Source organism: Nycticebus coucang, chromosome 21 (genome assembly GCF_027406575.1).
Source record: "Nycticebus coucang isolate mNycCou1 chromosome 21, mNycCou1.pri, whole genome shotgun sequence".
Taxonomy (NCBI): domain Eukaryota; kingdom Metazoa; phylum Chordata; class Mammalia; order Primates; family Lorisidae; genus Nycticebus; species Nycticebus coucang.
The window spans coordinates 66,288,639-66,310,741 of NC_069800.1; the positions used below are offsets into that span (position 1 = coordinate 66,288,639).

Genomic DNA, 22,103 nt, shown 5'->3' on the forward strand with positions numbered 1-22,103 from the left:
CTGCAGGCCAGCTGGGAGGCCCTGGCTGTTGTGACCCTCCCTCTGGGATGCCTGGGCCAGGGAGACAAGGGTGGGGAGGGTGCCTCGCAGGGTCTCAGGCATTGTCCCTTGCACCAGAAGGGGAAGTCCAATGGCTCTTTGGTGTCCAGAAAAGCACCTGGACCTCCCTCAAGACCAGATGGGGAACCTCAGCATAGTCCTGGGCTGGGAACAGGGCCTGACTGTCTCCCAAGAAGCCTCCGGAGTATGGCCTCCCTGCTGTCCAGGGTCAGAAGACACCGAATGGCTGTCCACCTTCATGGTGGCCGCTGCTGAGGGTTTGGACTTCCTCTGTGTCCTGTGCCTCCCGAGAGCCCACCTGGGATGTTGTCCCCAGGGAGGGAGTGAGCTGTGAGCCTGAAAGTGTGAACCACCTCACTTTCTGGGCTGGTGGGGGTAGAAGTGCATTTCTCAAAGGTGTCCCCTGGTGTCCCCTGGGCTTAAATGCAGGTGAGCTCGTCCTGAGCTGCACTGGGTACCCATCCCTGCCCCTGCCTGGCCAGGACAGCAGGGCCTGGGCAGTATCACATAGCGTGGGGAGGACAGTCCACCACTCCCAGGCCCTATGAGGACATGGCCCACGTGCAGCTGTTCCATGGTCCCGGCATGGCATCTGGGTGTGGGAGCATCTGAGCACAGCCAGCACAGGGGCTTGGGGTCTCTTGGTCACATACACCCTGGGCTCTGGTGAGTGGATTGGTCTCGTGCTGTCCAAGGTGACCAGCAGCTATCATGACTTGGGTTGGCTCAGGAGCCTCAGGAAAGCCAGGTGGCACTGTCACTGCCTGATCTGGGCCCCAATTTTGGGCAAAAGAGCGAAGTCTGAGGAGGGATCATGGGAACCTGGAAGGTGAAGGACTCAGCTGACTGGAGGCCAAGAGGAGGGAGGACCCCTCAGCCCTGTACCCTGGGGGCCGCCAGGTCTCTCCAGGGCACCCCTGGGAACAGGCTGGCCTGGCCTAAGAGGCGGCTACCAAGGAGGCGCTTCTGTCCTGGACTGGGCTAAAAATAGCCAGGGATGGCGGGGCAGGGACAGCCGGTGGGAGGCCGATCAGGGAGGGACCGGGAGGGGTGGGAAGGCAGCCTGGCCCAGGACCCACCGTCTATGGCAGGGGCGCCCCCACCCCGTTCCCGGTGGCCAGGACAGCCGCAGCCCAGCTGACAGGCTATTTTTTCCCCTGCTTGACTAAATATGGTCGGGGAGTGCAGCCGAGGGGCCTCGGCCAGGGCCGCGTGCCTGGGATGCTTGTCCGGGTATATAAGAGCTGCCAAGGTGAAGCCACTTCTGATCCGAGGGGGCCCCACCCGCCTGGCCCTCGGGTCAGCCCTTGCCCTCCCCTGCCCCGCCCGTGTCTCCCGCGGTGCGTGTGTGAGCGCGCATACCCTGGGGACCTTGCCTTTTGTTCCGCCCTGACCTCCAGCTGTCTACCTTGTGCTGACCCAGAGGGGCGCGCGGGAGCTTCCCGCAGAGGCCCAAGCACAAGGTGTGCAGGGCCCTCTGCTCAACTCTGCACCAGCGCCTCCCCCCTTCCTTTCCCCCCTCTTCCCCCTCTCTCTCAAGATCTCCCTCCTGCTAAGTCTGCGCTGCTGCAGGAGGCCTGGGGGAAGGGCCGGGGTGTGGAGAGGGGGTGCCTGGTGTCCTTCTTTCTCTCCTGGCCCCCCCCCAAGTGCGGACGCATCGGGAGCTCCGGCCTGCCCCCACCCCTGCATTAGCGATTGGCTCCGGGAGGAGGTGGCTGCCGCTGCCGCTGCCGCTGCTGCAGCATCTCCCGGGGAGCCGCGACCCTGCGCCCGCCGCCACTGCCGCCGCCGCTGTCACCAGCCCGGCTTGAGGGACTCCAGCGCCCGGCTCCGCGGTGAGTCCTGCTCAGCCCGCCACAGCTTCCCGGCCTCCGGGACGGCCCCTGCAAACTTGCCCTGCGCCGCGGTGGGGGTGTGCCCGCTGGCGAGGTGGGTGCTGTGGGTGCTGGCGCCGCGTGGCTCCAGCAGGGGTGCTTTGGAGTTTTCTCTCGGCTCGCGGCATCGTCCACATTTGGAAAACTGCAGAGCCAGCAGCTAGCGGGGCAGGAGGGCGCGTCCAGCTGGGATGCACGAACTTTGACATGCGGGCATTTTGCGAGAAAGCAGCTCTGAACGTCCGCGGTGGACGGGCGGGGGTTGCGGAGGTGGGAGACACGATTAACCTGCCCTTCTGCAACAAAGCCGGAAACCTGGTAAACTTACCTTGAACTTGCAGCATTGACTACTGAGGTGCCGGTGGGGGCAGGGGGAACCTGAGTGGGGGCTTGGCAAGGCTGCCCCCAGCTGGGACTCTGGACTTCTGAGGCTCTCCCAGCCTCGGGATTGGGGGTCAAGAGGGTGTCTCGCCAGGTGTTAATGGGGGGGGGGTGCACATGTGGGCGGAGCCTGGGAGGCGGTGGGGAGCAGTCCTGGTGGTCTGTGTATGTGCGTGGGTTCCTGTGTGGCAATGTGACTTCCTGTGGTGCTGGGGTTGGGGGCTGGACGGGAGGGGGGGGCGTCAGCAGCCATGGCTGAAGAGCCCTGGGCCTGCCCTGAAGGTGCTGGCTCTGCCGTGGGGGTGGTGGATGTTCTTTTTCTATGAAGATGGGAAACTTTCTGTAAAGTGACTACAATTCACTTGTGAATGGGCAGAAGCTTGTGGGGGCTCTGGCTGGATCTGGGGTGATTCTTCTGCCCTTTGAGGCCTCCGTGTTCCCCTGACTCTCTGACCCCAAGACCCCACCTATAAACGCCTAGGGGGTTGGAACCTGGAGGAAGGAGGGTTCTGGCCTCTGCAGTCTCATTGTCAGGGGTTGGGAAGGGGGAAGCTTCCTCCTAAACTTCAAGTCATCATCGCTGAGGTCCCCAGGAGGGGGCAGACCAGCAGCTGACCCCAGAGCTGGAGCTGGGGAAGTTGGGAGCTGGGGCTGGGGTGGGGGTTGCCCTTTCTTACCCTTGGAAATGGCAGAAAATGGTTTATGGAAATGGCAGAAAATGACCACACGGAAAGGGGACGTCAGCTTCTCTCTGCCAGGTGCTCCTTCTGCTGTGTGTGTATGGGTGCCTCTGGGAGCCCTGAGCACAGCCCCCCAGGTAAAGCTCCAGCTCAGCCACACCTGGATGCAGCCCGCACAACCTGGGGACCTGAGCTGTGGCCTCCATATGCTGCGGGTTCTGCAGAGACCTTGTCCTGCCCTGTGGGTGTGAGAGTCGCCACTCTCCAGGCCGTCCCCTGCTAGAGCAGGCTGGCTGGGAGTGGTGACAGGGTTATTCCGGACCTCATCTTGCTGATGAGGAGCACTGGAAGTCCTCTCAGGTGTTGAGGCTGCCCTCCAGCTGCACACTAGGGTCAGTATGGTGACAGAGGCCAGAGATGAGCTATACCCACCTGCTAAGCAAATCCTCTGTGCCCAGCCCAACCCCCCTCGGCTTGCTCCCCCACGGGCACCCCAGTGCCACCCTCCCTCCATATCCCACCTCCTCACCTGTGGCCTTGCCCTAGTTGATGATGGGGTGTCCAAACCCCTGCAGGTCTCCTCCTGCCCCAGCAGCTGGAGGTGGCTTCCCATCCTGCCCCTGGGGGACCTAACCTTGAGGTCCTCTTGGTCCCCTTCAGCCTCTTTCTCTGTATTTTTCAGATTCCTGATTACACGGCTGGTCATAGAAGTTATTAGAGAAGAGGGGACCCATACTCCGCTCACCAAGAAATTAAAAATGCAATGGAAAAAATGCCAGTACAATTAAGTATTCCAAAGTGCTTGGTTTGCCACTTGCTAAGTTTACTTAAACCTTCTTTAACGGGCTCATTAGAAGCTGGTGAGCACAGGGGAAATTCATTAACAGACAGGAGGCCCCAGCATTCGACTGTAAATCAGTATTGATTAAGAGTTGGTTTGCAGCAGGCCACAAAGAGACAGGTGAGGGGCCGGCCCCCTGGGTGCCTGGCTGTAAGTGGGTGACAGGGTCCCATGGACTACTGTATGCCCGTATGAGCCACCAGCTCTGAACAGCCATCCCTCTGGGAGGGCAGCATGGGACCTACGGTGGGGCCAAGGTGGCTCAGGGCAGTGACTCCAGGCATGGAGAGGGGAGAAAAGGAGATGGAGAGAGGGGTGCGGAGAGCCAAGGAGGCAGCTGGTGGGGAAGAGCTCCCTCGCCCAGCTGGGCGTCCATTGGCAGCTCCTCGCTGGAGGTCCAGCGTCTGTGGGGTATGTGGAGACTGCTGAGGACTGTCTCTCAGTTGTGTTTGTGGAGAGAGGCCCTGAGAAGAGGGCTCAGGGAGGCAGAATTCACCCAGGACCCATCCAGGAGAGCATCGGCTGCTCAGGTAAGCCCCTGGTTTGCTCCTTGTGTCTCTTGGCACCATGGCCCCTGTCCGGAGCTCTGTGTCTGGCCTCAGGAGCAAGGAGTCATCCAGCTCCCTGGAGAAGGTAGTGGTTAGTCTTGTAAGTGGGGTACCAGCCTGATGGTCACAGGCCAGGGCTGTCCCTCTGCTCGGTCCTGTCTGTGCTTGGCTCGGACACAAGGGTTTAGAGGGCCGGGTGGGGAGGATGAAGGTGGCTGAGCCTTGGTGCATCTCTGCAAGTCTGGGACATGGTTGGCGCGTCTTGTCTCAGGTTGGGGTGGTCCTTATCTCGTTCTACTGAAAGGAACTGAACTCCTAGGGGCAATGATAGGGTTGAGTGAGGCTGGACACTTTCTGGGCCTCTTCTGCCCTGTGGACTGCGTGTGTGTGCATGCCTGGATCAGAGGGCAGCAGGGAGCCAGGTGCCAACTGGACAGCAGGCAGAGGAGCGGGGAGGGTGGCCAGGCGTGTATGTTAGGGCCTCCAGATTGCCTTCTCTATGCCCAAGCTGGCTGGCCTCGCACTGGGGCCATTCCTGGACCCTTGGAATGACCCGCTTGGGAAACATACTTCTTTATATGCCCATATGGACCTGCTACACTATGGAATGTAAAGAAGTATGTATCTCAGGCTGGGACCTCTCTCACCGCACTGGGGGTGGTCCACACCCACGGGGGCCACCAGGGGCCTCTGGCGCCGGCAGATAGGCAGGTGGCTGTGGTGGGGCGAGGCTGGGCGGCTGCCTGGGCGTTGGTGGACAGCCATGTCCCTGCCGGCATTGTTCTGTCACTTTGCCTGTGTCAGCAGGTGGAAGTGCTCATCAGACATTAAATATTCAGCGTGCTGACTGCGGCAGAGCACGGGGGCCTAGCGGGCATGGGGGCCGTGGGCTGGTGGGGGCCGGGGTCAGGGGTGTGAGGGGCTTGGCCTAGGAGCTCAGAATGGTGGTGGCTCTGGGGGGGCCCGCTGATAGCTGTCCTGGAAGAGGCTGTGAGCCAACAGAAGGGGCCATGTGGCCATGGCAGAGGCCACTCAGAGGCAGGGAAAGGGCAGTTCTGGAAGGGCAGGGGCTGCAGCGGGCTGGCTTAGTAGCACGTGCAAGAGGCCTTTGACAGGAAGCCTCTGGCTTTACTTAGCTGGGTGGCAAGGCAGGGGTGATGTAGGCTGACCAGCGCCTTGGAAGGCCAGGTCAGTCTGCCGTCTCCTTGCAGGGTCAGTCCCCTGGTGCCCCACACCCTGCTCCTCTGCCTGGAGATGCCTGGGAAAGGAACAGAAGGGGCTGAGCCTGGGAGAAATTCGATTTTACCTGTCTCCCCACCTGACTCTCCAGCCAGAGCCCAACACAGTTTTCTGTTCCCACCAAATCCAACCCAAAGCAAAATTAAACACAGGCAAAATTTAGGCAAAAGCTGTGTACATGACCTGGGGCACTCCCCTGCTAGGGCATGAGTCTCGCCTGCCCTCCCCAGATAGGTCCCTATCAAGACCAGGGGCAGGGAGGACGTCTTTTGGGTCTCAGGAGTTGGGGATAGATTCTGGATCTGGCTTGTGAAACTCTTTCTCACTGTGCTGGTCCCTTGAGGGCCTGATGAGGGGCAGAGGGTTCTGGGGGCACTGGCACGGGCTAGTCATGGTGGGAGGGTGTCAGCTGGAGGGTGTTTGCAGCCTATAGTGAGGCCATGTCCCTGTCCAGGCGCCCCCAGGCCCCAGGGCTGTTTCTGGTGTATGCTTCCTCGGCCCTCTCACTCCGGCCTCTGGCAGGCCCCCTCCTTTGGCTCCTGGAAGTTTTGGGTCAGGGGGCAGCCAGGTCATCTGAACAGCTGGGAGGTCTGGGGCCAACCGCAGTGAAGGTGAGGAGGCCTCTGCAGCTGGGGGCCCTGGTTCCCAAGTCCTCATGGCTGCAGCCCTCTGGGTGTGGCAGCAGGGAGGTAGAGTTGTTCTTGGTCACTGCCTTCCTTTCGGCCACTGGACCCAGAGGGGTGAGTGGCCAGCATCCCCCGGAAGGTCATCTCTGCCCTATTCACTTCCAGCTCCGGCCACAGGGAGGGAAGAAGCTGGGAGAGTGGCCACGGAGGCCGCCGGCGGCCGCAGACACACCACTCTGTTCCCCTGGATGCGGCCGCCGTACATTAGCACTTGATTGCAGGATGTGGTGTTTAAATAAAAGCATTAGTGTTTGGAATTAGGTTTGACTGAGCAGTAAAGCTAGAGTTCACAGTGAGAAGCCACGGCCCACTCAGCTATAAATCACCTCTAGGCTCTCGATGTGCTGAATTAAAAATGAACGTCCCTCAGACGCCTCCCCATGGAAGCCTGGGCCCTGCTCCCTACACGTGTGACCCATTGGTCCTTCAAGGCCTGGAGTCTCCTGTGCACACAGCTCTAGATCTTGGCTTTCCACTGGAGCCCAGGCTAGCACCTTCCTCCGTGGGGTCTTCAGTCCCGTCCACTTGAAGGAGGGGAGTGGCCAGGCTGACTGCACCCTGTCTGTACTTCCCAGGATGGGGTGCTACCCAGCTGTGCTGCCACAGGTGCTGGAGACTCTCAGAAGGAAAGGGGCTTTGGAAGCGGCCTGTGTGGTTGAGGCTGATGTGCCTCCCCCTTGGGACTCGCTGGTCAGCTGGGGCACCCAGGTGGGTTTATGGGGCAGAGAGGAGGTGATGGTGCCCCTGTCCCTCATGCTCTGGAGCCTGCAGTGCCATGTGGGGGATCCAAGGTTTCCCCAGACACTCTGGGAACCTCTGCTCCATGGCGGTGGGGCAATGGGCCCAGGTCTTGCAGTGGAAGCAGCAGCTCCGAGTGCCGTGGAGCTGGTGAGTACAATGAAGCAGATGAGCTGAGTCCTCCCCTTTGTGGCTCACAAAATCTAGCCAGCTCCAGGCAACCTTTCCACTCACCATGAGTAGAGCTTGGGAGGACAATCTACAGGAAGGGAGCGGGCCTGCAGCTGTGTGTGTGTGTGTGTGTGTGTGTGTGAACGGCAAGTTATCTTTTATTTTTGTGGCCAAGTGGCCCTGTAAATTGTAGCACCCCCTTATAAAGAAGGGGTGGTGGTGACTTCAGTTTAATAGTGCATTCATCAATTGTAATAAAGCATTTTATTGCATAAACATCTCAAAGTGGGTTTTGGCCCGCTAAGAGCTGCAGGAAGAGTGCGTCGCCAATCTCCTTTAGAACTCTGGCCTCACGTGCACAGGTTGCATTGAAGAATAAACTGCTATTAAGCAAGATTAGATTGACCCACAGGATGGATATTTTAGCTGCTGTAGCCTGAGTCAATCAAAGTAAACCTCTCTTGACTTATAAATTCCTCACACCCCAAAATGACTTAAACGTGGGAGAACCTGAGTGACCCAAGCCAGCTCCAGGGCAGGGTGTGGTGGAGAGAGGCTGGCAGGGTCTGTGGGGTGTGGTCACATCACTGTGATGTGCGTGCATCGCTGCCTCCGTTGCATAAAGGGAACCCGGGCAGGCTGAGCGGCTTTGTGCTGACTCAGCCCAGTCTGTGCGGCCGCTTGCAGAGATCTCCATGCTGTCTGCAACCTGCTCCAGGCCTTTGACATCCCCTCACAGGACACTGACCTCAGTGTGGTTGGGCTTGGGTGGGGGCCCTGACTTTCTGACAGACTCTGGCCTCATTCACTATCCTTGGCCCCCTAGAAGGCTCTGTCCTGGTGTCCTGGGTACATTAAGCCTGGGAGGGGGCAGGCACCACTTTCGAAGGTGAGAGGCCTGCAGACAGCACAGGCTCCTGGATACTCATGTCTGCGCCTTCCTGAAGTCCAGGCCCAGGCCAGCCTGAGGTTGGGGTTTGGGAGACGTCCCAGGAGGATGCTGGGTGCCAGTGAGTTCCCAGGTGGCTCTGACCCCGGGAGGCTAGCCCACCATGTGAGGGGGGGGTGGCCACTGCAGCGTGGTGGGAGCTCACGCTGCAGGGCTGCTGCAGTGCTGTGCAGGCAGTGCAGGGGCTGTGCGTCTCAAGGGCAGGGATCAGAGGCCACTGCCAGCAACTCAGCAGCTGATCATGCGATAGAGGGACCCGGGGCAAGGTTCTTACGAGTGGTCACCAAAAGGGCACTTTGGAATTAGGCCAGCTCACCCAGATTTTCAGAGGCATAACTAAGTCCTCAGGCAGGTCTGCTCCTGGCTCTAGGTGAGCCACCATGATTGCATGAAGCACCGTGTCACTGAGGGACAGAGGTGCTGGGCACCTGGAAGTCCTGACTCCCCGTGTCCACCCCAGGGAGAGAAGGACCCACTGCAACAGTGTGGGGTACAGAGGTCACTGCCTGTTTCCTGGCCAGGAGGTGGTCATTCAAATGACCTGAGGTTGAGAGTCTGGAGTCCTCTCCCCTTGGGCTTGGGGCAGAAGCAGGTGTGTGTGAGTATAAGATTGTTTCTGGGACAAGTGGGACGATGACCCAGAGTATTTTTAACAGCAGGGAGGGGAGAAGGCAGCTGTCCCCAAACCTGTCATGGGAGGGCCCTGTGGAGACATTTTGAGGTTGAAGGACACCCAGGACAGATGTACTGTGTGGGCCCTTGTTCCCCTGGCAGGCCAGCACACCCTCGGTCATGCCCAGATATGGCGCTGAGGTGCATGTGTCTCCCTAGCCACCTGCCTGCCAGGGCTGGTATAAATAGTCCCAGTTCTCTGCTGTCCTGTCAGAGAGGCTGAGCCCAGATGACCCAGATGGTGCCAGAGGCCTGCCTGCCCCCACGTGCCTGGTACCAGCAGCTGCAGCCCCCACCCCAGCAGGCGAGATTCTGAGCTCTGCCCCCGCATCCCCCCTTGAAGGGCCCTTTCGAGGGTGGCAAATCTGGGAGGGACTGGGAGACCTCCTGTTGTCCCTTCTTGAGGACATGGCAGGACCTTTGCCCACCAGAAATGTGAAGAGGAGTAAGAATCCCAACCTCCGGAGCAGGTGGGGGAAATTGCCTGGCTCTGCTGTCCCCACCCCTGTGCTGGGCAGAGTAGCACTCTGCAAAGGCTTCCTGGCCAGCGGGGCAGCATGGCCATGCCTCTGTCAGGGCAACTCTTTCGCTGCACCTTTAACTTCAGAAGCAAATCTCTAATGGTGGAATTTCAAACACCTTTCAAGGCCTGTGGAGCAGCTGTCCTTATGTTGGGTGGAGAGGACTCACTCAATGCCCTCTGACGTAGGGCCGCCCCAGCCTGAGGACAGATGGGACACTTTCTCGTTGTGTATCTGCATGAGGGTGAGCAGGGAGTGCCCTGGCAGAACTGAGAGGGTGACGCGCACCGTGGGCTTGCACGGCGTCCCAGGCTGTGCTGGCCACGCTCTATCCTGCGATTGCATGTGGTACCACTGGAGCTCTGGGCTCAGGAGCTGCAGGTCCATTTCTTCAGGGGGTTGTGGTGCAGCCAGCATAGGGGTGGGACAGGTGCCCCGGTGGCCACTGTCCCATCTGCCCCAGGGGCTCCAGCAGGACCCTGTGGTGCCATAGCTTTTCCTCATCATGGGACATGTGGCCTCTGATTTTTCCTGCCTTCCATATCCTCCCTTGGTCTCAGGGCTATCTGATCTGTTCTCAGTCAACAGCTTGATTCAAATTAAGCCAGCTTTTACCCCAGCCCTATCTTTGAGGTAGTAAGACACAAAAATCTGTCTTTCTATTTTTACAAAGAACAGCAAAAGAATCATGGGTCCGCTCCCTCCCCCTGCCCCCCCTCTTGCCTGGCCCCAGCTCTTTGGGTCTATTTGAGGCAAAATTTATCTCTAGGAAGTTTCCCATCCATTTGCCTTGCTCTTGTGCTGACAAGTTTATTAAAAACCTGAGCAACTCTGTATTAAACTTTCATCAGTGTTGAGAAACAATACATTTCTTTTTTTGAATAGCTAGAAAAGTTACAGATTTGGGTTGAGGGGCCTTGTTCAGCATTTGCTTGAGTCAGTGTTATAAGAGCTGAGCTATTTTGAGGGGCTGGAGTTTCCTTTTGCCTTTTCGTTCCCAGTCTCTGTGGGGCTACCCTGCAGGTCTGTGGCCCCCACTCAGCCCCCCAAGGCTCCTGTAGAGCACGTGGCCAGGGCTGCTCACTCTTGTGGGGCTGCCATAATTCTTTGCTATCTATTTTAATAATTAACCAAAATCTGAAATTAAAAATTAACTTAGTGGTGAATCTGAGTGCTAATAGGTAATGTTGCTGCATGGGGAAATATTAGGTTATTGATGTTTAAATTTTAAAAGCTTCATAGTAAGAAATACAAAAAGCATCCAAATATGAGTTGGCAATGTCCTGATGGGGCAGGAGGGGCGCCAGACATGGGCACGAGCTCCCCTGTCCTTGCCACCAGAGGTGTGTGACTGAGGTCGGGGTAGAAGGGGGCTGCCCTTGTCTGTGCCTTGGCTGCCCAAGTCTCTGCGGTGACGTGGTGGGGTGTGGCAGCACACTCTGTGGTCACTGAGGGTCGTGTCTTTGGCTGCAGGTGGGACTGGGTGCTGGTCATAGCATCCACTGTGCTGGAGTGAGTGACGCCATTGCCTGGGGTGTCTGTGTTTCTGCCTTCCCTGAGGCCACCATCCCTGAGGTCCTTGGCCAGGGGCTGTGTGCTCAGGAGCAGTGAGGTGTGGCCCTGTGGCCTTGAGGCACAAGTGGCTGGGGTCTCCCAGTGAGCTGGGACAGGGCTGTGGAGTGACAGCAACTGTAGGCTACATGGGGCTGGTGCTCACACCTGTCACCCAGCTGATGTGGCCACTACCACTTGCACTTGCCATGTGGAGAAGCTGAGGCTCAGAAGTGCTGCGGAGGCCCCAGGAGCCCCAGCTTGGTGTGTGGTGCTTGGAGCTCAAGGTTACCCTGTGCTCTGCTAAAGGTCAGAGCTGGGGACAGCTGGGGTACACGGGCCGGTCCTGGTGAGAGTGTGTTGGGCACAGAGCATGGGCGTGCTGGTCCTGAGGTGCTGCTTGCCCTCCAGGGTCCAGCACTGGCTCTCGGGTGCCCCTACCAGATGCAGGAGGACTTCCTGGAGGAGGTGGCAGCTGCTGCTCTGGCCTGGGGCCTCCTGTGGCTGGTGGAGCTCTTGAACACATCCCGCTCGAGTTTTTATCTACATCACTATTTGCTCCAATTATAACTAATTGGACACATACTGCATTCTCACAGCATCTAATTTTCTATTGATTTTAACAGGGCTGCTGGTGTTTTCGGCAGCAATTGCATCTTGTATCAATTGCTGCTTAAAAATGCTGAGTGTACTTCCTTGTGTGGGATGACTCCATCAGCAGATGTTTTAAAACGTATTTAATTGTTTGGTTCGTAAAATGAGCAAACTATAGTAGCTGCCGCCCAGTCTCTGTAGCGCCCTAGTGAAGGGGAGGCACCGGGTGGGTTTTCCCTCCTCAGGCTCTAGCCATGCCCTGTGGTGCTGGCCAATGGTGACTCCCCCCAGAAGCACTTGGCCATTCCCTGCCAGGGCTGGCACAGGCCCTGGGACACCGAGGGCAGCTGCCGTCCCTCCCTTGGCAAGCTTACCTTTTAACAGGGCAAGCAGGCACTGCTCACTTGATGCAGAGACCATGGGGATGCTGGCCGCCACAGCATGGCCTGGTGGACCCGGCCTCTCCTGCGCACAGGCCAGAGATCCTCGGTATCCTTTAGGTCTCAGCCCCCGGCTTGAAGGACCAGGAGCAGGCAAGTGGCCGGTATGGTGAGGGGCTACATGGGGCTTGGCAGGACGACAGCCTATGCCTTGGAGGTTGGGGCTGCAGTGTGGTTTAGGGGGGAATGTGCCAAGGCCTGAAGATGTGGTGGGGACTCCTGGGTTGGGGGGCAAGCTCCAGAGAGTAGTTGGCCTGGGTCCAGGGAGGAGACTTTGGGGCTTGTGAAATGTTAGCATTTGGCCTTTCTCAAAGAGAAAAGAAAAAAGCTGTGGAGCCTCAGGAACCCCCTGACAGTGGATGAGACCCCAGGATGGGGAGGGAAATGGTCACAGAAATATCTGCCAAATTGAGCTGACTCAAATTGAGATGATTGACCACGGCAGCTTGGAAGTTGCCTAGGACTGCAGGGGTGCAGCTGGCTCCTGGCTTGTGTCAGGAAAACAGTGTGGGCTAATTTCTTCAAATTTGCAAACAACATCGTTGGTCACTGATTTGGCAAAGAATTCCTGGGACCCATCCCTGGGCAAGGCATGTCGGAAAGGGAGCAATGGTCTGGTCATCCGTCCACCACTTTGGAGCAGTTCCTGGAAGGCAGGCATGGACTGGGCCCTGTGCAGGGATGCTGCCCTGAGCCTTGGTGCCCTCCTGACTGGGCAATGTGAGATGGGCCTCTGTGAGCTTTGGGTGGGGATGACAGCAGTGGGTGCTCAGAGTGTGCCTGGGGTCCTGGTGGCTCACTGTGGGCTGTGGCTCATGAAGACAATACCAGCAATAGCCGTATGCCATGTGTGGCCATGGCGTGGTGGGCTTTGCAGCCAACCCTGTAAGCTCTGGTGTCCTGTGAGTGCAGTGACCTAGTTTATGTTTGCTGTGTTTATCCCACTGCCGGACCTGCTGGCTCCTGATAGAGACAGCATTGAGGCTCAGGACTCATGACTCCGACCTGCAGCCCAAGGCTCCTCGGGCTTGTCTTTGCTTTGTACTTCAAATGGCCTTGATCAGGAGTTGAACCACAGCATCCTCTGAAGCCACAGGGCCCATCTGAGGAGTATTTGGCCCCAGGCAGGAGAGTGCAGTTTGACAAGAATGAAAGGTCTGTTTGTTTGGGGGGAATTCCTTCAGGCTTTGGACTGAAACCAAAGAGCGTGCCCGGGGTCACAGGGGAGTGTCCACACTGGCTAGGTGGTGACCATGTCCCCAGTAAGACAAAGCTGCTCCCCAGCCAGTGCTGGGGTGCCAGTTGTGCTCGGAGGCTGGAATGGGGGAGGGTACATCACAGGTGATGGCCCTAGGTGCTCTTCCTTGGTCCTTGCTGCAGCCGTGGGAGGCCCAGGCTGGATATGTGCACTGATTCCACTGCCTGCCTCATCTCCTGCTCTGAGAAGAAGCTCAGCGCAGTGCTGATGGGCAGACACAGGCTGCCCCGGGGTCTGCATGCCATCTTCACGAGAGGGCTTGGGAGACCTGGGGTACACCCTGCACCCCCTGTGCTCCCTGAGTAAGGAGAATAGAGGCATTTTCAGAGTGTAAGGACAGTGGCCTGAACACTGGTCTGTCTGTCTCTGTTGGGGATGCACGCTGGAAGTGGCAGCACAGCGTGGTGCTTCTGGGAGGGTGCTCAGCAGAACGGTCGGGGAGCCGGCTCATGACCCTGAGGGTGCTCTGGTGCTGAGTGGCCCAGCCCTGCTGCCAGCCCTCTGGGCTTCCATCCCTGCAGCATGGAGGACAGAGAGAAACAGGAAAGGGCCAGGCGGGACAGCCCCCGGGTGGCAGCAGAGGCCCTGTACAGTTGCCCTGTGCTGGGCAGTGTGCCTGTACCCGGGGGAAGTTGGCATGTACAGAATGCCTTGTCCCTGTGCCACTGAAGTCACTCTCTACCCCACGTCATTGCCCTGATGAATGGGTGTCGCAGGAAAACTAATTTTCTAAAAAGGAGCTCACTCTTCTGAGTCACTGAGGGGGGTGGGAGCAAATGCAGCCTCGGCCTCGGCCACACCCCAACTCTGGCCATGTGGGAGAGGAGGGCAGGGCTTGGGGCTTGGGGCTTGGAGCTCTGGGCACAGGGCTTGCATGAGAGTTGGGCAGTGTGGGTGCCCAGGCTGTCCTCCTACCGCCATACAGAGTGGCATCCCTGAAATGCCTTGGCCCCATCTACCTAAAGCTGCCCAGTGTCGGGCAAGGGGCTGGCTCCTTGCAGGCCCTAGGGGCTGCCCATGGTCAGCCAGGGCCCAAAGCCTACATGTCACTGTCCCCTTGGGTGTGAAGACCATGGTCTTTGCTGTAGGCAGCTCTGGGTGGGACCAGGGATGTGGACAAGTCAGGGGCCAGTGAGAGGCAGGAATTGCTGGGCATGCTCTGCCTCACTGAACATCTGGAGGTCCTTGACCTGAGAGCTGGGGGACAAGAGGGTCCTGAGCATGAGCCTGTGTGTGTGCACATGTCTGAGTGTGTGTGTCTGTGAATGTGTCCCTGTGTGTGCCTGTGTCTGTGTGTCTGATTGTGTCCCTGTGTGTGTGGCTTGCACGAGTCCCTGCAGAGCCCAGGGAGTCCTTCAGCCAGGGCAGGGAAGGGCTGAAGCCGCTGACGGACATCCGCCTGCTGGAGCTGCCTTCGTCATTGACGTCGCTGCTTCCTCAGATCCGGGAGCCAAATGCTTTGCTAAAGCTGGTAAAATGGAACCAAATCAACTGTTCAATGGATTTGGTCCCCTTCAACCAGCTGTAGCTGCGCATTGATCGCACCACCCGGCCCAGCTGGAGGACTCTACAGCGGTGAGGACCTGTGAAAATAAACGTTCATTTCCACCCCAGAGCAGTGCCTGAAAACCTGTGCCTGGAGCCCAGCGGCTGGGGTCAGCCTGCCTCTCCAAGTAGCCACGTCCCCTTGCTCTTTTGAAATGATCTCGACGGGAAGGACACCTCCAGGAGCCCTGCAGGAACTTGTGCCCACATTGTGCAGGTGACCTAAGGGACATTATGGGTGTCTGTCACCAGCAGAACAGGCTGGGGCTGCTGGCCTTTCTCCAGCCCATGTGGCAGGGTGCTGGGTCTGGATCCCTCCCTGTGGCCATGACCGGAGAGGTGCTCTGGGTGCAGGTGGGGTCTCAGCAGGCTAGTCCTAGGGAGCTGAGATTTGTGTGCGCCGGGCTCCCTGACCACACACCCTTTCCTGGGCAGGCCCTGTCAGTGGGCGTGTAGCCACTGAGCAGAGGGCCAGGGCCTGCCAGGCATGAAGCCCGACTCAGGTCAGAGTGGCAGGGGCCTCACCTTGGGGACCACCAGCTATTGTCCCCAGGACAGGTCAGGCCTGGGCTCAGGACCCTGGAAGGGGCAGGCAGAGGGAAGGGGTGAAGTGCAGAGAGTGGGGAGCCCCTCAGATGAGCACAGAGGGCCAGGTAGGCCTGGCCCCTCTAGCCTGAAGCCTGGCTCACCCCAACCCCAGTGACTTCCTAATTCCCACAGCTTGGCCCTAACTCCCACCAGACACCAACATGCCTCTTCACACACAGTGACGGTGTCCCAAGACAGTGGGCAAGGCCATCAGGCCACAGGGCTCACCCCAGGCCAGGCACAGGGGAGGAGACCCCTCCTTTAGTGGGGTTCCAGGTGGGCCCTATTTCTGACGGGGCAGGTGGTGCCAGGATGGCTGTGGGCTCTCTGGCCTCACTGGTACGCCTGGGTGGAGGCAGGACAGATAGTGCCCATGGGGGTGCCCAGAATGGTGCCCAGCCTCCAGGAAGCCTCTGCAGGGCTTCTTCCCCAGAGCCACCTACAGCGGTCAGCTAAGCACCTATGTGTGACTGTCCCCCTGTTGACAACTTTCAGGGTGGCTCAACCCTATACCCACCAACCTCAATTAGAATGCTGAGGCTGCTGTACTGCTCTGAGGTCTAATGCAGGGGGCATCTGTCTAGCAGTTGAGATCTGGTCATATCCTAGGGGAAGACTTTGGAAATCCTCCAGGCCCTGCTCCCCCTTCACACCTCCCCAGTGGAAAAGCTGTCAGTCCTGTGTGAAATGCTCCACTTGGGTGAGGACTCAGGGCCATGCCCAGTCCTTGTGGGAGTCTTCTGTGAAATATGCACTGGGAAGAAAGCCCCAAAGCCCTCAGGTCCCTCCCAGTGTGAGCTGTGGTTCCTGTCTGGACATTGTGGGGCTGTGGATGGGACCCCTGCTGCTCAGCCCTGTCTGACCCTTCTTTTCCTCCATCTCCCACCAGCCTGTCTCATGCTGACACCCTCCAATGGCAATGGCACAGCCCCTGAAGTCCCACCGTCGCAGGGGGACCACCACAGGGGGACGGCCCCAGAGCACTGCAGATATCTCCGGACAGGAGGGGGAGCCCAGGACAAAAGTGGCCCCAGGGCCCAGGCCAGGCTCTGTCCCCAGTCAGTTGAGTGCCCAAGGGTCCCCTGCTCTCAGCCTCGGCTCTGTCCTGAATTAGATTGCGTCAGCCTGAGCCCACCTCCCATGTTCACACATGCCCTGGATGCTCACTCAAGATTACTGTGTGGGGTGCTGCTGGGCCTGGGCAAGAACCCTGCATAGGCCCAAGGCAGGGCCAGGTCCTGCCTGACCACCAGTGCAGCCCTGTGTCCGAACCACCCTGGGCGATGGGTCGGAGGATGCAGGTAAGTGACAACATCCTGAAAGGAGCCCACCTGGTGCCCAGCAGGTGGATGATCAGCAGAAGTCTCTTCGAAGGGATGGGTTTGCTTTAGACAACGTGTCTCTTCACGCTGAACAGCCACAGGCAACAGAAACGTGCAGCCAGCTGGGACCAGTCGCACTGTGGACGGACACTGGAGTGTGAATGCTTATAGTTTTCATGGGCCACAAAGTAATCTTTTGATTTTTCTCCATCATTAGAGATATAGATGCTGTTCTTGAGTATAAAGAACTAAAGTATAAAGTAAGCTGTGGTTCATGTCAGGACCTAGTGGGGCTACGCTGGGAGCCACATGCCCTTTCTTTCCCAACCCCGGTTCTTTAGCGCCACAGTCCCTGGTCACAGCGACCCCTGGCAGTGTGCACATGTGGGCCTGGTTGTCAGAGAGGGTACAGAGCTCCCGGGGCGTTCCAGAATATAGGGCTGTCTGTCCACCGCCTGCATCTTTTTTGAGGGAATGAGCGGTCGTTGGAGGCCCTCGGACCTGCTGTCTGTGGCATCTGCACTTGGTCCCCAGACTGTTGTGTGTGTAGCTGCCTGTGGAGACTCCAAGCATCTTGCCTTAGGGCTCCAGGAAATAATCCAGGCAGGAGAAGGGCCCAGGCTGGGAAGTGGCTTTGTGTTCCCTGGACTCAGGGCTCGTCTTTTTATCTTATGGGGGTGGTGGTGAGAACATGGTCCAGCTGATCAGTGACCGAGGCTCAGTGACCAAGGACAGCGCCTAAGCAGTCAGGGCCTGTGGCTGGCACCTGTCCCCACCAGGTCTGGGGTCCTGTGTCAGGATAAGAAAGAGCTTTCTAGATATGCAGGTTAGAAATGCAGGTTCCAGACCCCACAGCCCCGGAGTCAGACCCCCCAGGGCAAGGGCCGGGTGCCTGGATTTTTGCTGAGGGTGTGAGTGAGACTTGGCAGTGTGCTGACCTGGCCCCTGTGCCTCACTTGGGCCCCACCGGCCAGGCATCCTCAGCCACCTCTGGTCTGTAGTACCCAGAACCTGGACAACTGTGTGCAGGACATGCTGTCCTCGGAGCCCCCTGCACACTGGCCACGGGACCCAGAGTCTCCCCAGCAGCAGGACTGAGCAGGCTGCTGTGCCCTCTGGCTTGAGGCATGAGATGGTGACGTCCTGCGTCTGTCAGCTTCTTCTCACTTACTAGTTGGGACATTTTTTATGGATACTCTTCCCTCAGCTATGATTTTTCTCCAGGGGAAGCAGGATAAAGGCGCGAATCTTCTCCCACAGCCACCACCTTTCAGAAAAATGGATTTGTTCCCTGAAACACCCCCTTTCGGAGTCTGACTCCTGTCATCCAGCATCACTGTGGACTCACGTGCTCTTTCCTGGCTGGGACTCAGAGGGTGTTGACGAGAATAAAAGGACTCCCGATGTGCAGGGAGCTGTTAGGGAGGAATGAGAGGCCAGGAGGCAGGGGATCTGTGTGGAAGCGTTGTGCTGCCTGAGGGTCACAGGCAGAGGCACCAAGATGGCAAGGGAGGGGAGGGCGGCAGGTACCAGGAGAGCCCCATAGCTTGGTGGAGGGTCTGCTGCTAGATCTTTAGGGTGCCTGCATTAGTTTCAGTGCAGCTGTGTTAGTGCCAGCAGATGTGCAGGTGTGGCTGTGGCAAAGTCGGGAGAAATGAATTTCCTGGACAGAGGAAATGGGCTGATCCCTCCCAGCTGCGTGGAGGGTCTGATCTGCAAGATGTACTCTGGGGGAAAACCCTCCAGAGAAGCAGACGGCTCCTGCTGCCCTGCCGGTCTCCTCTCCACCATGCAGAGGAGCAAACAGCACTCATTTAGGAGGAGAAGGGGAGGAGGTGGCAGCAGGGAGGACCAGACCAACAGGCTTCTTAGGAGGATGAACCGAGGTGTCCACCCTGGTTATTTTAGTTATCTGGTCAGTTAATGAACAACACTAACCCCATGGAGTAGACTCGTCTTAAGTAGAATTTTATAATTGGAACCCCGTGTCTTTCTCACAAGCGCAGCTGTGGGTACCCGTAGTTTTGTTTCTCTCGCTGCTGAGATGTGTGTTTCTGTGTGATGGTGCCATTTGCCCGTGGTAGGCTGGCCGGCATAGACCACCTTCTCTCCACGCAGGGGTGGGGGGACGTTGGGCTGCTTTACTGTGCTCTCACCTTACGTTACTTCTAAAAATAAGAATAGAAACACTTGAATACTGACATTAGCAGCAAGAAAAGGTTTTGTAAACCTAATGCAGCTGAGACAAAGATGAATATAGTTAGAAACCCTGAGGGCGGATGCGGTGCTGCAAAGCTCGGGCTGAGGAGCTCCGCATCACAGCGCAGGGTGGGGGCCTTCCAGCAGCTGTGATGCATCTGTGCTCCCTGGGAGCAGAGAGCAAGTGAGGCAGGAGCCTGCGGCTCAACTTCTGCACAGCAGATGTTGGTGCGTTTTGGGGGACTACGTGGTGCCTGCAGCGGGAGAGGCCTGAAAGACACAGAACTTCCCACAGAGACTGAGCCTGGGGGCCGAGTGTCTCCTGTGACGTGGAACAAGCAGGTGGCTGCACAGTGAACTTTCCTAAGAGGGTGGGCAGGAGCCCTGCAGAGCTGGACCTGGGGGGTGTGCTGTTACCCCACTTAGGAGTTCATCCAGAGATGACTGGGGGCTCGAGCTCCAGTGCAAAATCTGAGTGAAAAGCGAAACAACAACAAATAAGATTTCATAAAAAACGTTTTCCTGGCAAATCACAGCATTTCCAACCCGTGCAAAGCTGGACCACAGTCCTCAGCTCTCCCCGCTGGAAATGGGCTCGGAGGGCAGGGACGGGACAAGAACACATCAGACATGGGAATTTCTGGACAAGGAGGTGTCTTTCAGCACCAACAAGTGGGCGCGATTGTGAATTAAATCATTTGCATCTTTTAGATGCAAGACTGATGTCTCTGCAGGCGGCGCTCTGTCCATGAAGCGATGAAGCGTGTAAATTCGCTAATCCCTTTTTTTCCAAGTGCCCCCATCATGCATAAAAATATCAAACCAGTAGCCAAATGCTCTTACGGAATGAGCCTAATTGCAGTTTTTGTAAATTGCGTACTGTTGGGTTCTGGGTCTTTTCACACATTCTTTTTTTATTTTTTATTTTTTTTTGTAGAGACAGAGTCTCACTTTATGGCCCTCGGTAGAGTGCCGTGGCCTCACACAGCTCACAGCAACCTCCAACTCCTGGGCTTAAGCGATTCTCTTGCCTCAGCCTCCCGAGTAGCTGGGACGACAGGCGCCCGCCACAACGCCCGGCTACTTTTTGGTTGCAGTTCAGCCAGGGCCGGGTTTGAACCCGCCACCCTCGGTATATGGGGCCGGTGCCTTACCGACTGAGCCACAGGCACCGCCCTTCACACACTCTTGTACACTCACTCACACTCTTGTATACGTGGCAGCATCCTAACCTGGCAGACCTGGAGCTGTGCCTGCCAGACCTGCAGTGCCCTTCAGGGGAGCGAAGATGTGACTTGGGGACAGACAGTCTCAGCAACAGCTGCAAGGCCCAGTAGCCCCTTGGAGAGTTATTTTAATTCCTGGAACCAAGACTAAGAGGGGATGGCCCCAGGGAGTACATCTCATAGTCTCATTTGTTATATGGCACTGTGGGGAGTGCTGTCTGCTGTGAATTAGCCAAATTAGAGCCCAAGAGCCAGGATGAGCTCATGCTGGGGGAGTTGTGACCCTCCGTCTGCCCCCAATCTCATTAGCCACAGGGCAGGACCCTGTCCATGTGGTCACAGCACAAGAGGGGAGAGCCCCATGGGCAGACAGGGCTAGGGCAGCAGGGGTGGGGGCCACACTAGACTGGCCTCTCCACAGAACCCAGTCTAAGCGGGGAGATCCCCCTATTATGCTATGTGTCCTTGGTGGAGGCTTAGGTGTAAAGCTCCCCAGCCCAGTCCTGGTCTGGCACCTGTGAGGTGGAGCAACCCTGCTTACCTCATGGGAGGGCCAAGCAGGACCTTGCTGTGAACACATGCCACCCAGGTGAAGGCTGACCACTGGCCCCCAGCCTGATGGGGATCATTATGGGTAAGGGTCTGGGGGACCCTCCCTTGGGGTGCCTAGGAGTACTATTCTCCCACCTTGGTCCCACCTGGCGAGGGGCCATCACCTGTGCCCTCCCTTGTGATTTGATTGCCCCTATCTACACCTCCTTCCAGATGCCAGAACCTGCCAGAGCCCATCTCCCAAAACCTTCAGACACCCCTGGGCAGGGCCTTCCCGTGCACGGCTCTGGCCTGACTACCCTCAATGAAGGTCATATCTGCTCCTAATCTGCCGTGGTTTCTAACCAATCCTGTCTGCCATAACAATAGCACAACAATAAAAGTAGCTGATTCATTTATGCATCACCTATGTTTTCATCCCCAAATGGAAAGTCCTTCCCACTCTGTGCAAGGAGCTTATGACTCGGGAAGAGACCAGACCAGGCTCCGATAAAGGCCAGGGCCAAGAAGGCTGCCAACTTCTGTTTGAGGACTGGACGGTGGCTCGTGAAGGACCTGGGCCCTGCACTGACCTCCTGCACCTGTGGGAAACCTGCCCAGAGGGAGAGCCCACACTGGGCGGCGTGGATGGGGTGTTTTATTGACCAGGGTGGTGGGAACGTGGCAGTGGGGAGTGCCTCTTCAGGACCCTGCTGTTGGACAGCTCCCCACAACCAGCTCCACTCCTGTCTCTGGGCCAGCCCTGGGCTGGTGATGGGCGAATCTAGTGCCCTCCAGTGACCCTGCTGGGGCCAGGAGGGCCCCCTTCCCTATGTCTCCAGGTCCCCAGGAACTGAGCCTCTGGCCAGATCAGGGTAGATCAGCTAAACCAGAGGAACCTGGCAGATGAGGGCAATGAACTCATGAGTCTCAGCAAGTTAATTAAAATGTTTCTTGCTAATGGTTCCTGGGCACAACTGGGAGTGAGGGTGTTAACTCAGAGGTTTCATACATTCGGGGAGTCCCTGTCTGAAAATGGGTCTGCCAAGCTTCTAATATTCTCTCCACGGAAGGGAGGCCAACACATGAATTATTAATGCAGCGTCATATTAATTGTATCAATAAATCAATAATTAATAATGACATGCCAATAACTGCCATTGTGGCTGTGGTTCTAGCCACTCATGCTCATCCTCCTGGTGAAGCAGTGCTTTCCTGCCCTCGACGAGGAAGGGGGAACGGCACAGGAGGGTGGGCAGTGCACCCAAGGGCAGTCTGGAGCAGTGGGCTGGGCCTGGTGCCTGGTCTTCCAGGTGTCTCCACTCTGCAGGAGCCTCTGAGCACCACGTGGGCACCGAGATGTGGGTTCTCACCCAGGCATGTCCAGGAGGGGTCTGAGAGCCTGGTGCAGCCAGGCATCTCCTCGAGAGGGGCATCCCCACGTTGCCAGAGCACAGGCTGCTCAGAGCTTCTCTGTGGCAGTCAGCAT

At 57.7% G+C, this 22,103-nt stretch overlaps 1 protein-coding gene across 1 annotated transcript; it reads left to right on the forward strand.

Annotated features, from left to right (window-relative positions):
* The first annotated feature begins 1,231 nt into the window (after positions 1-1,231).
* LOC128573549 (uncharacterized) lies at positions 1,232-21,757 on the forward strand. The gene is made up of 4 exons (XM_053573772.1): positions 1,232-1,400; positions 1,461-1,895; positions 14,818-14,965; positions 16,226-21,757. The coding sequence occupies exons 1-4, from the start codon at positions 1,232-1,234 to the stop codon at positions 16,269-16,271; spliced, it is 798 nt and encodes a 265-aa protein (XP_053429747.1). The 3' UTR covers positions 16,272-21,757.
* The last annotated feature ends 346 nt before the right edge of the window (positions 21,758-22,103 follow it).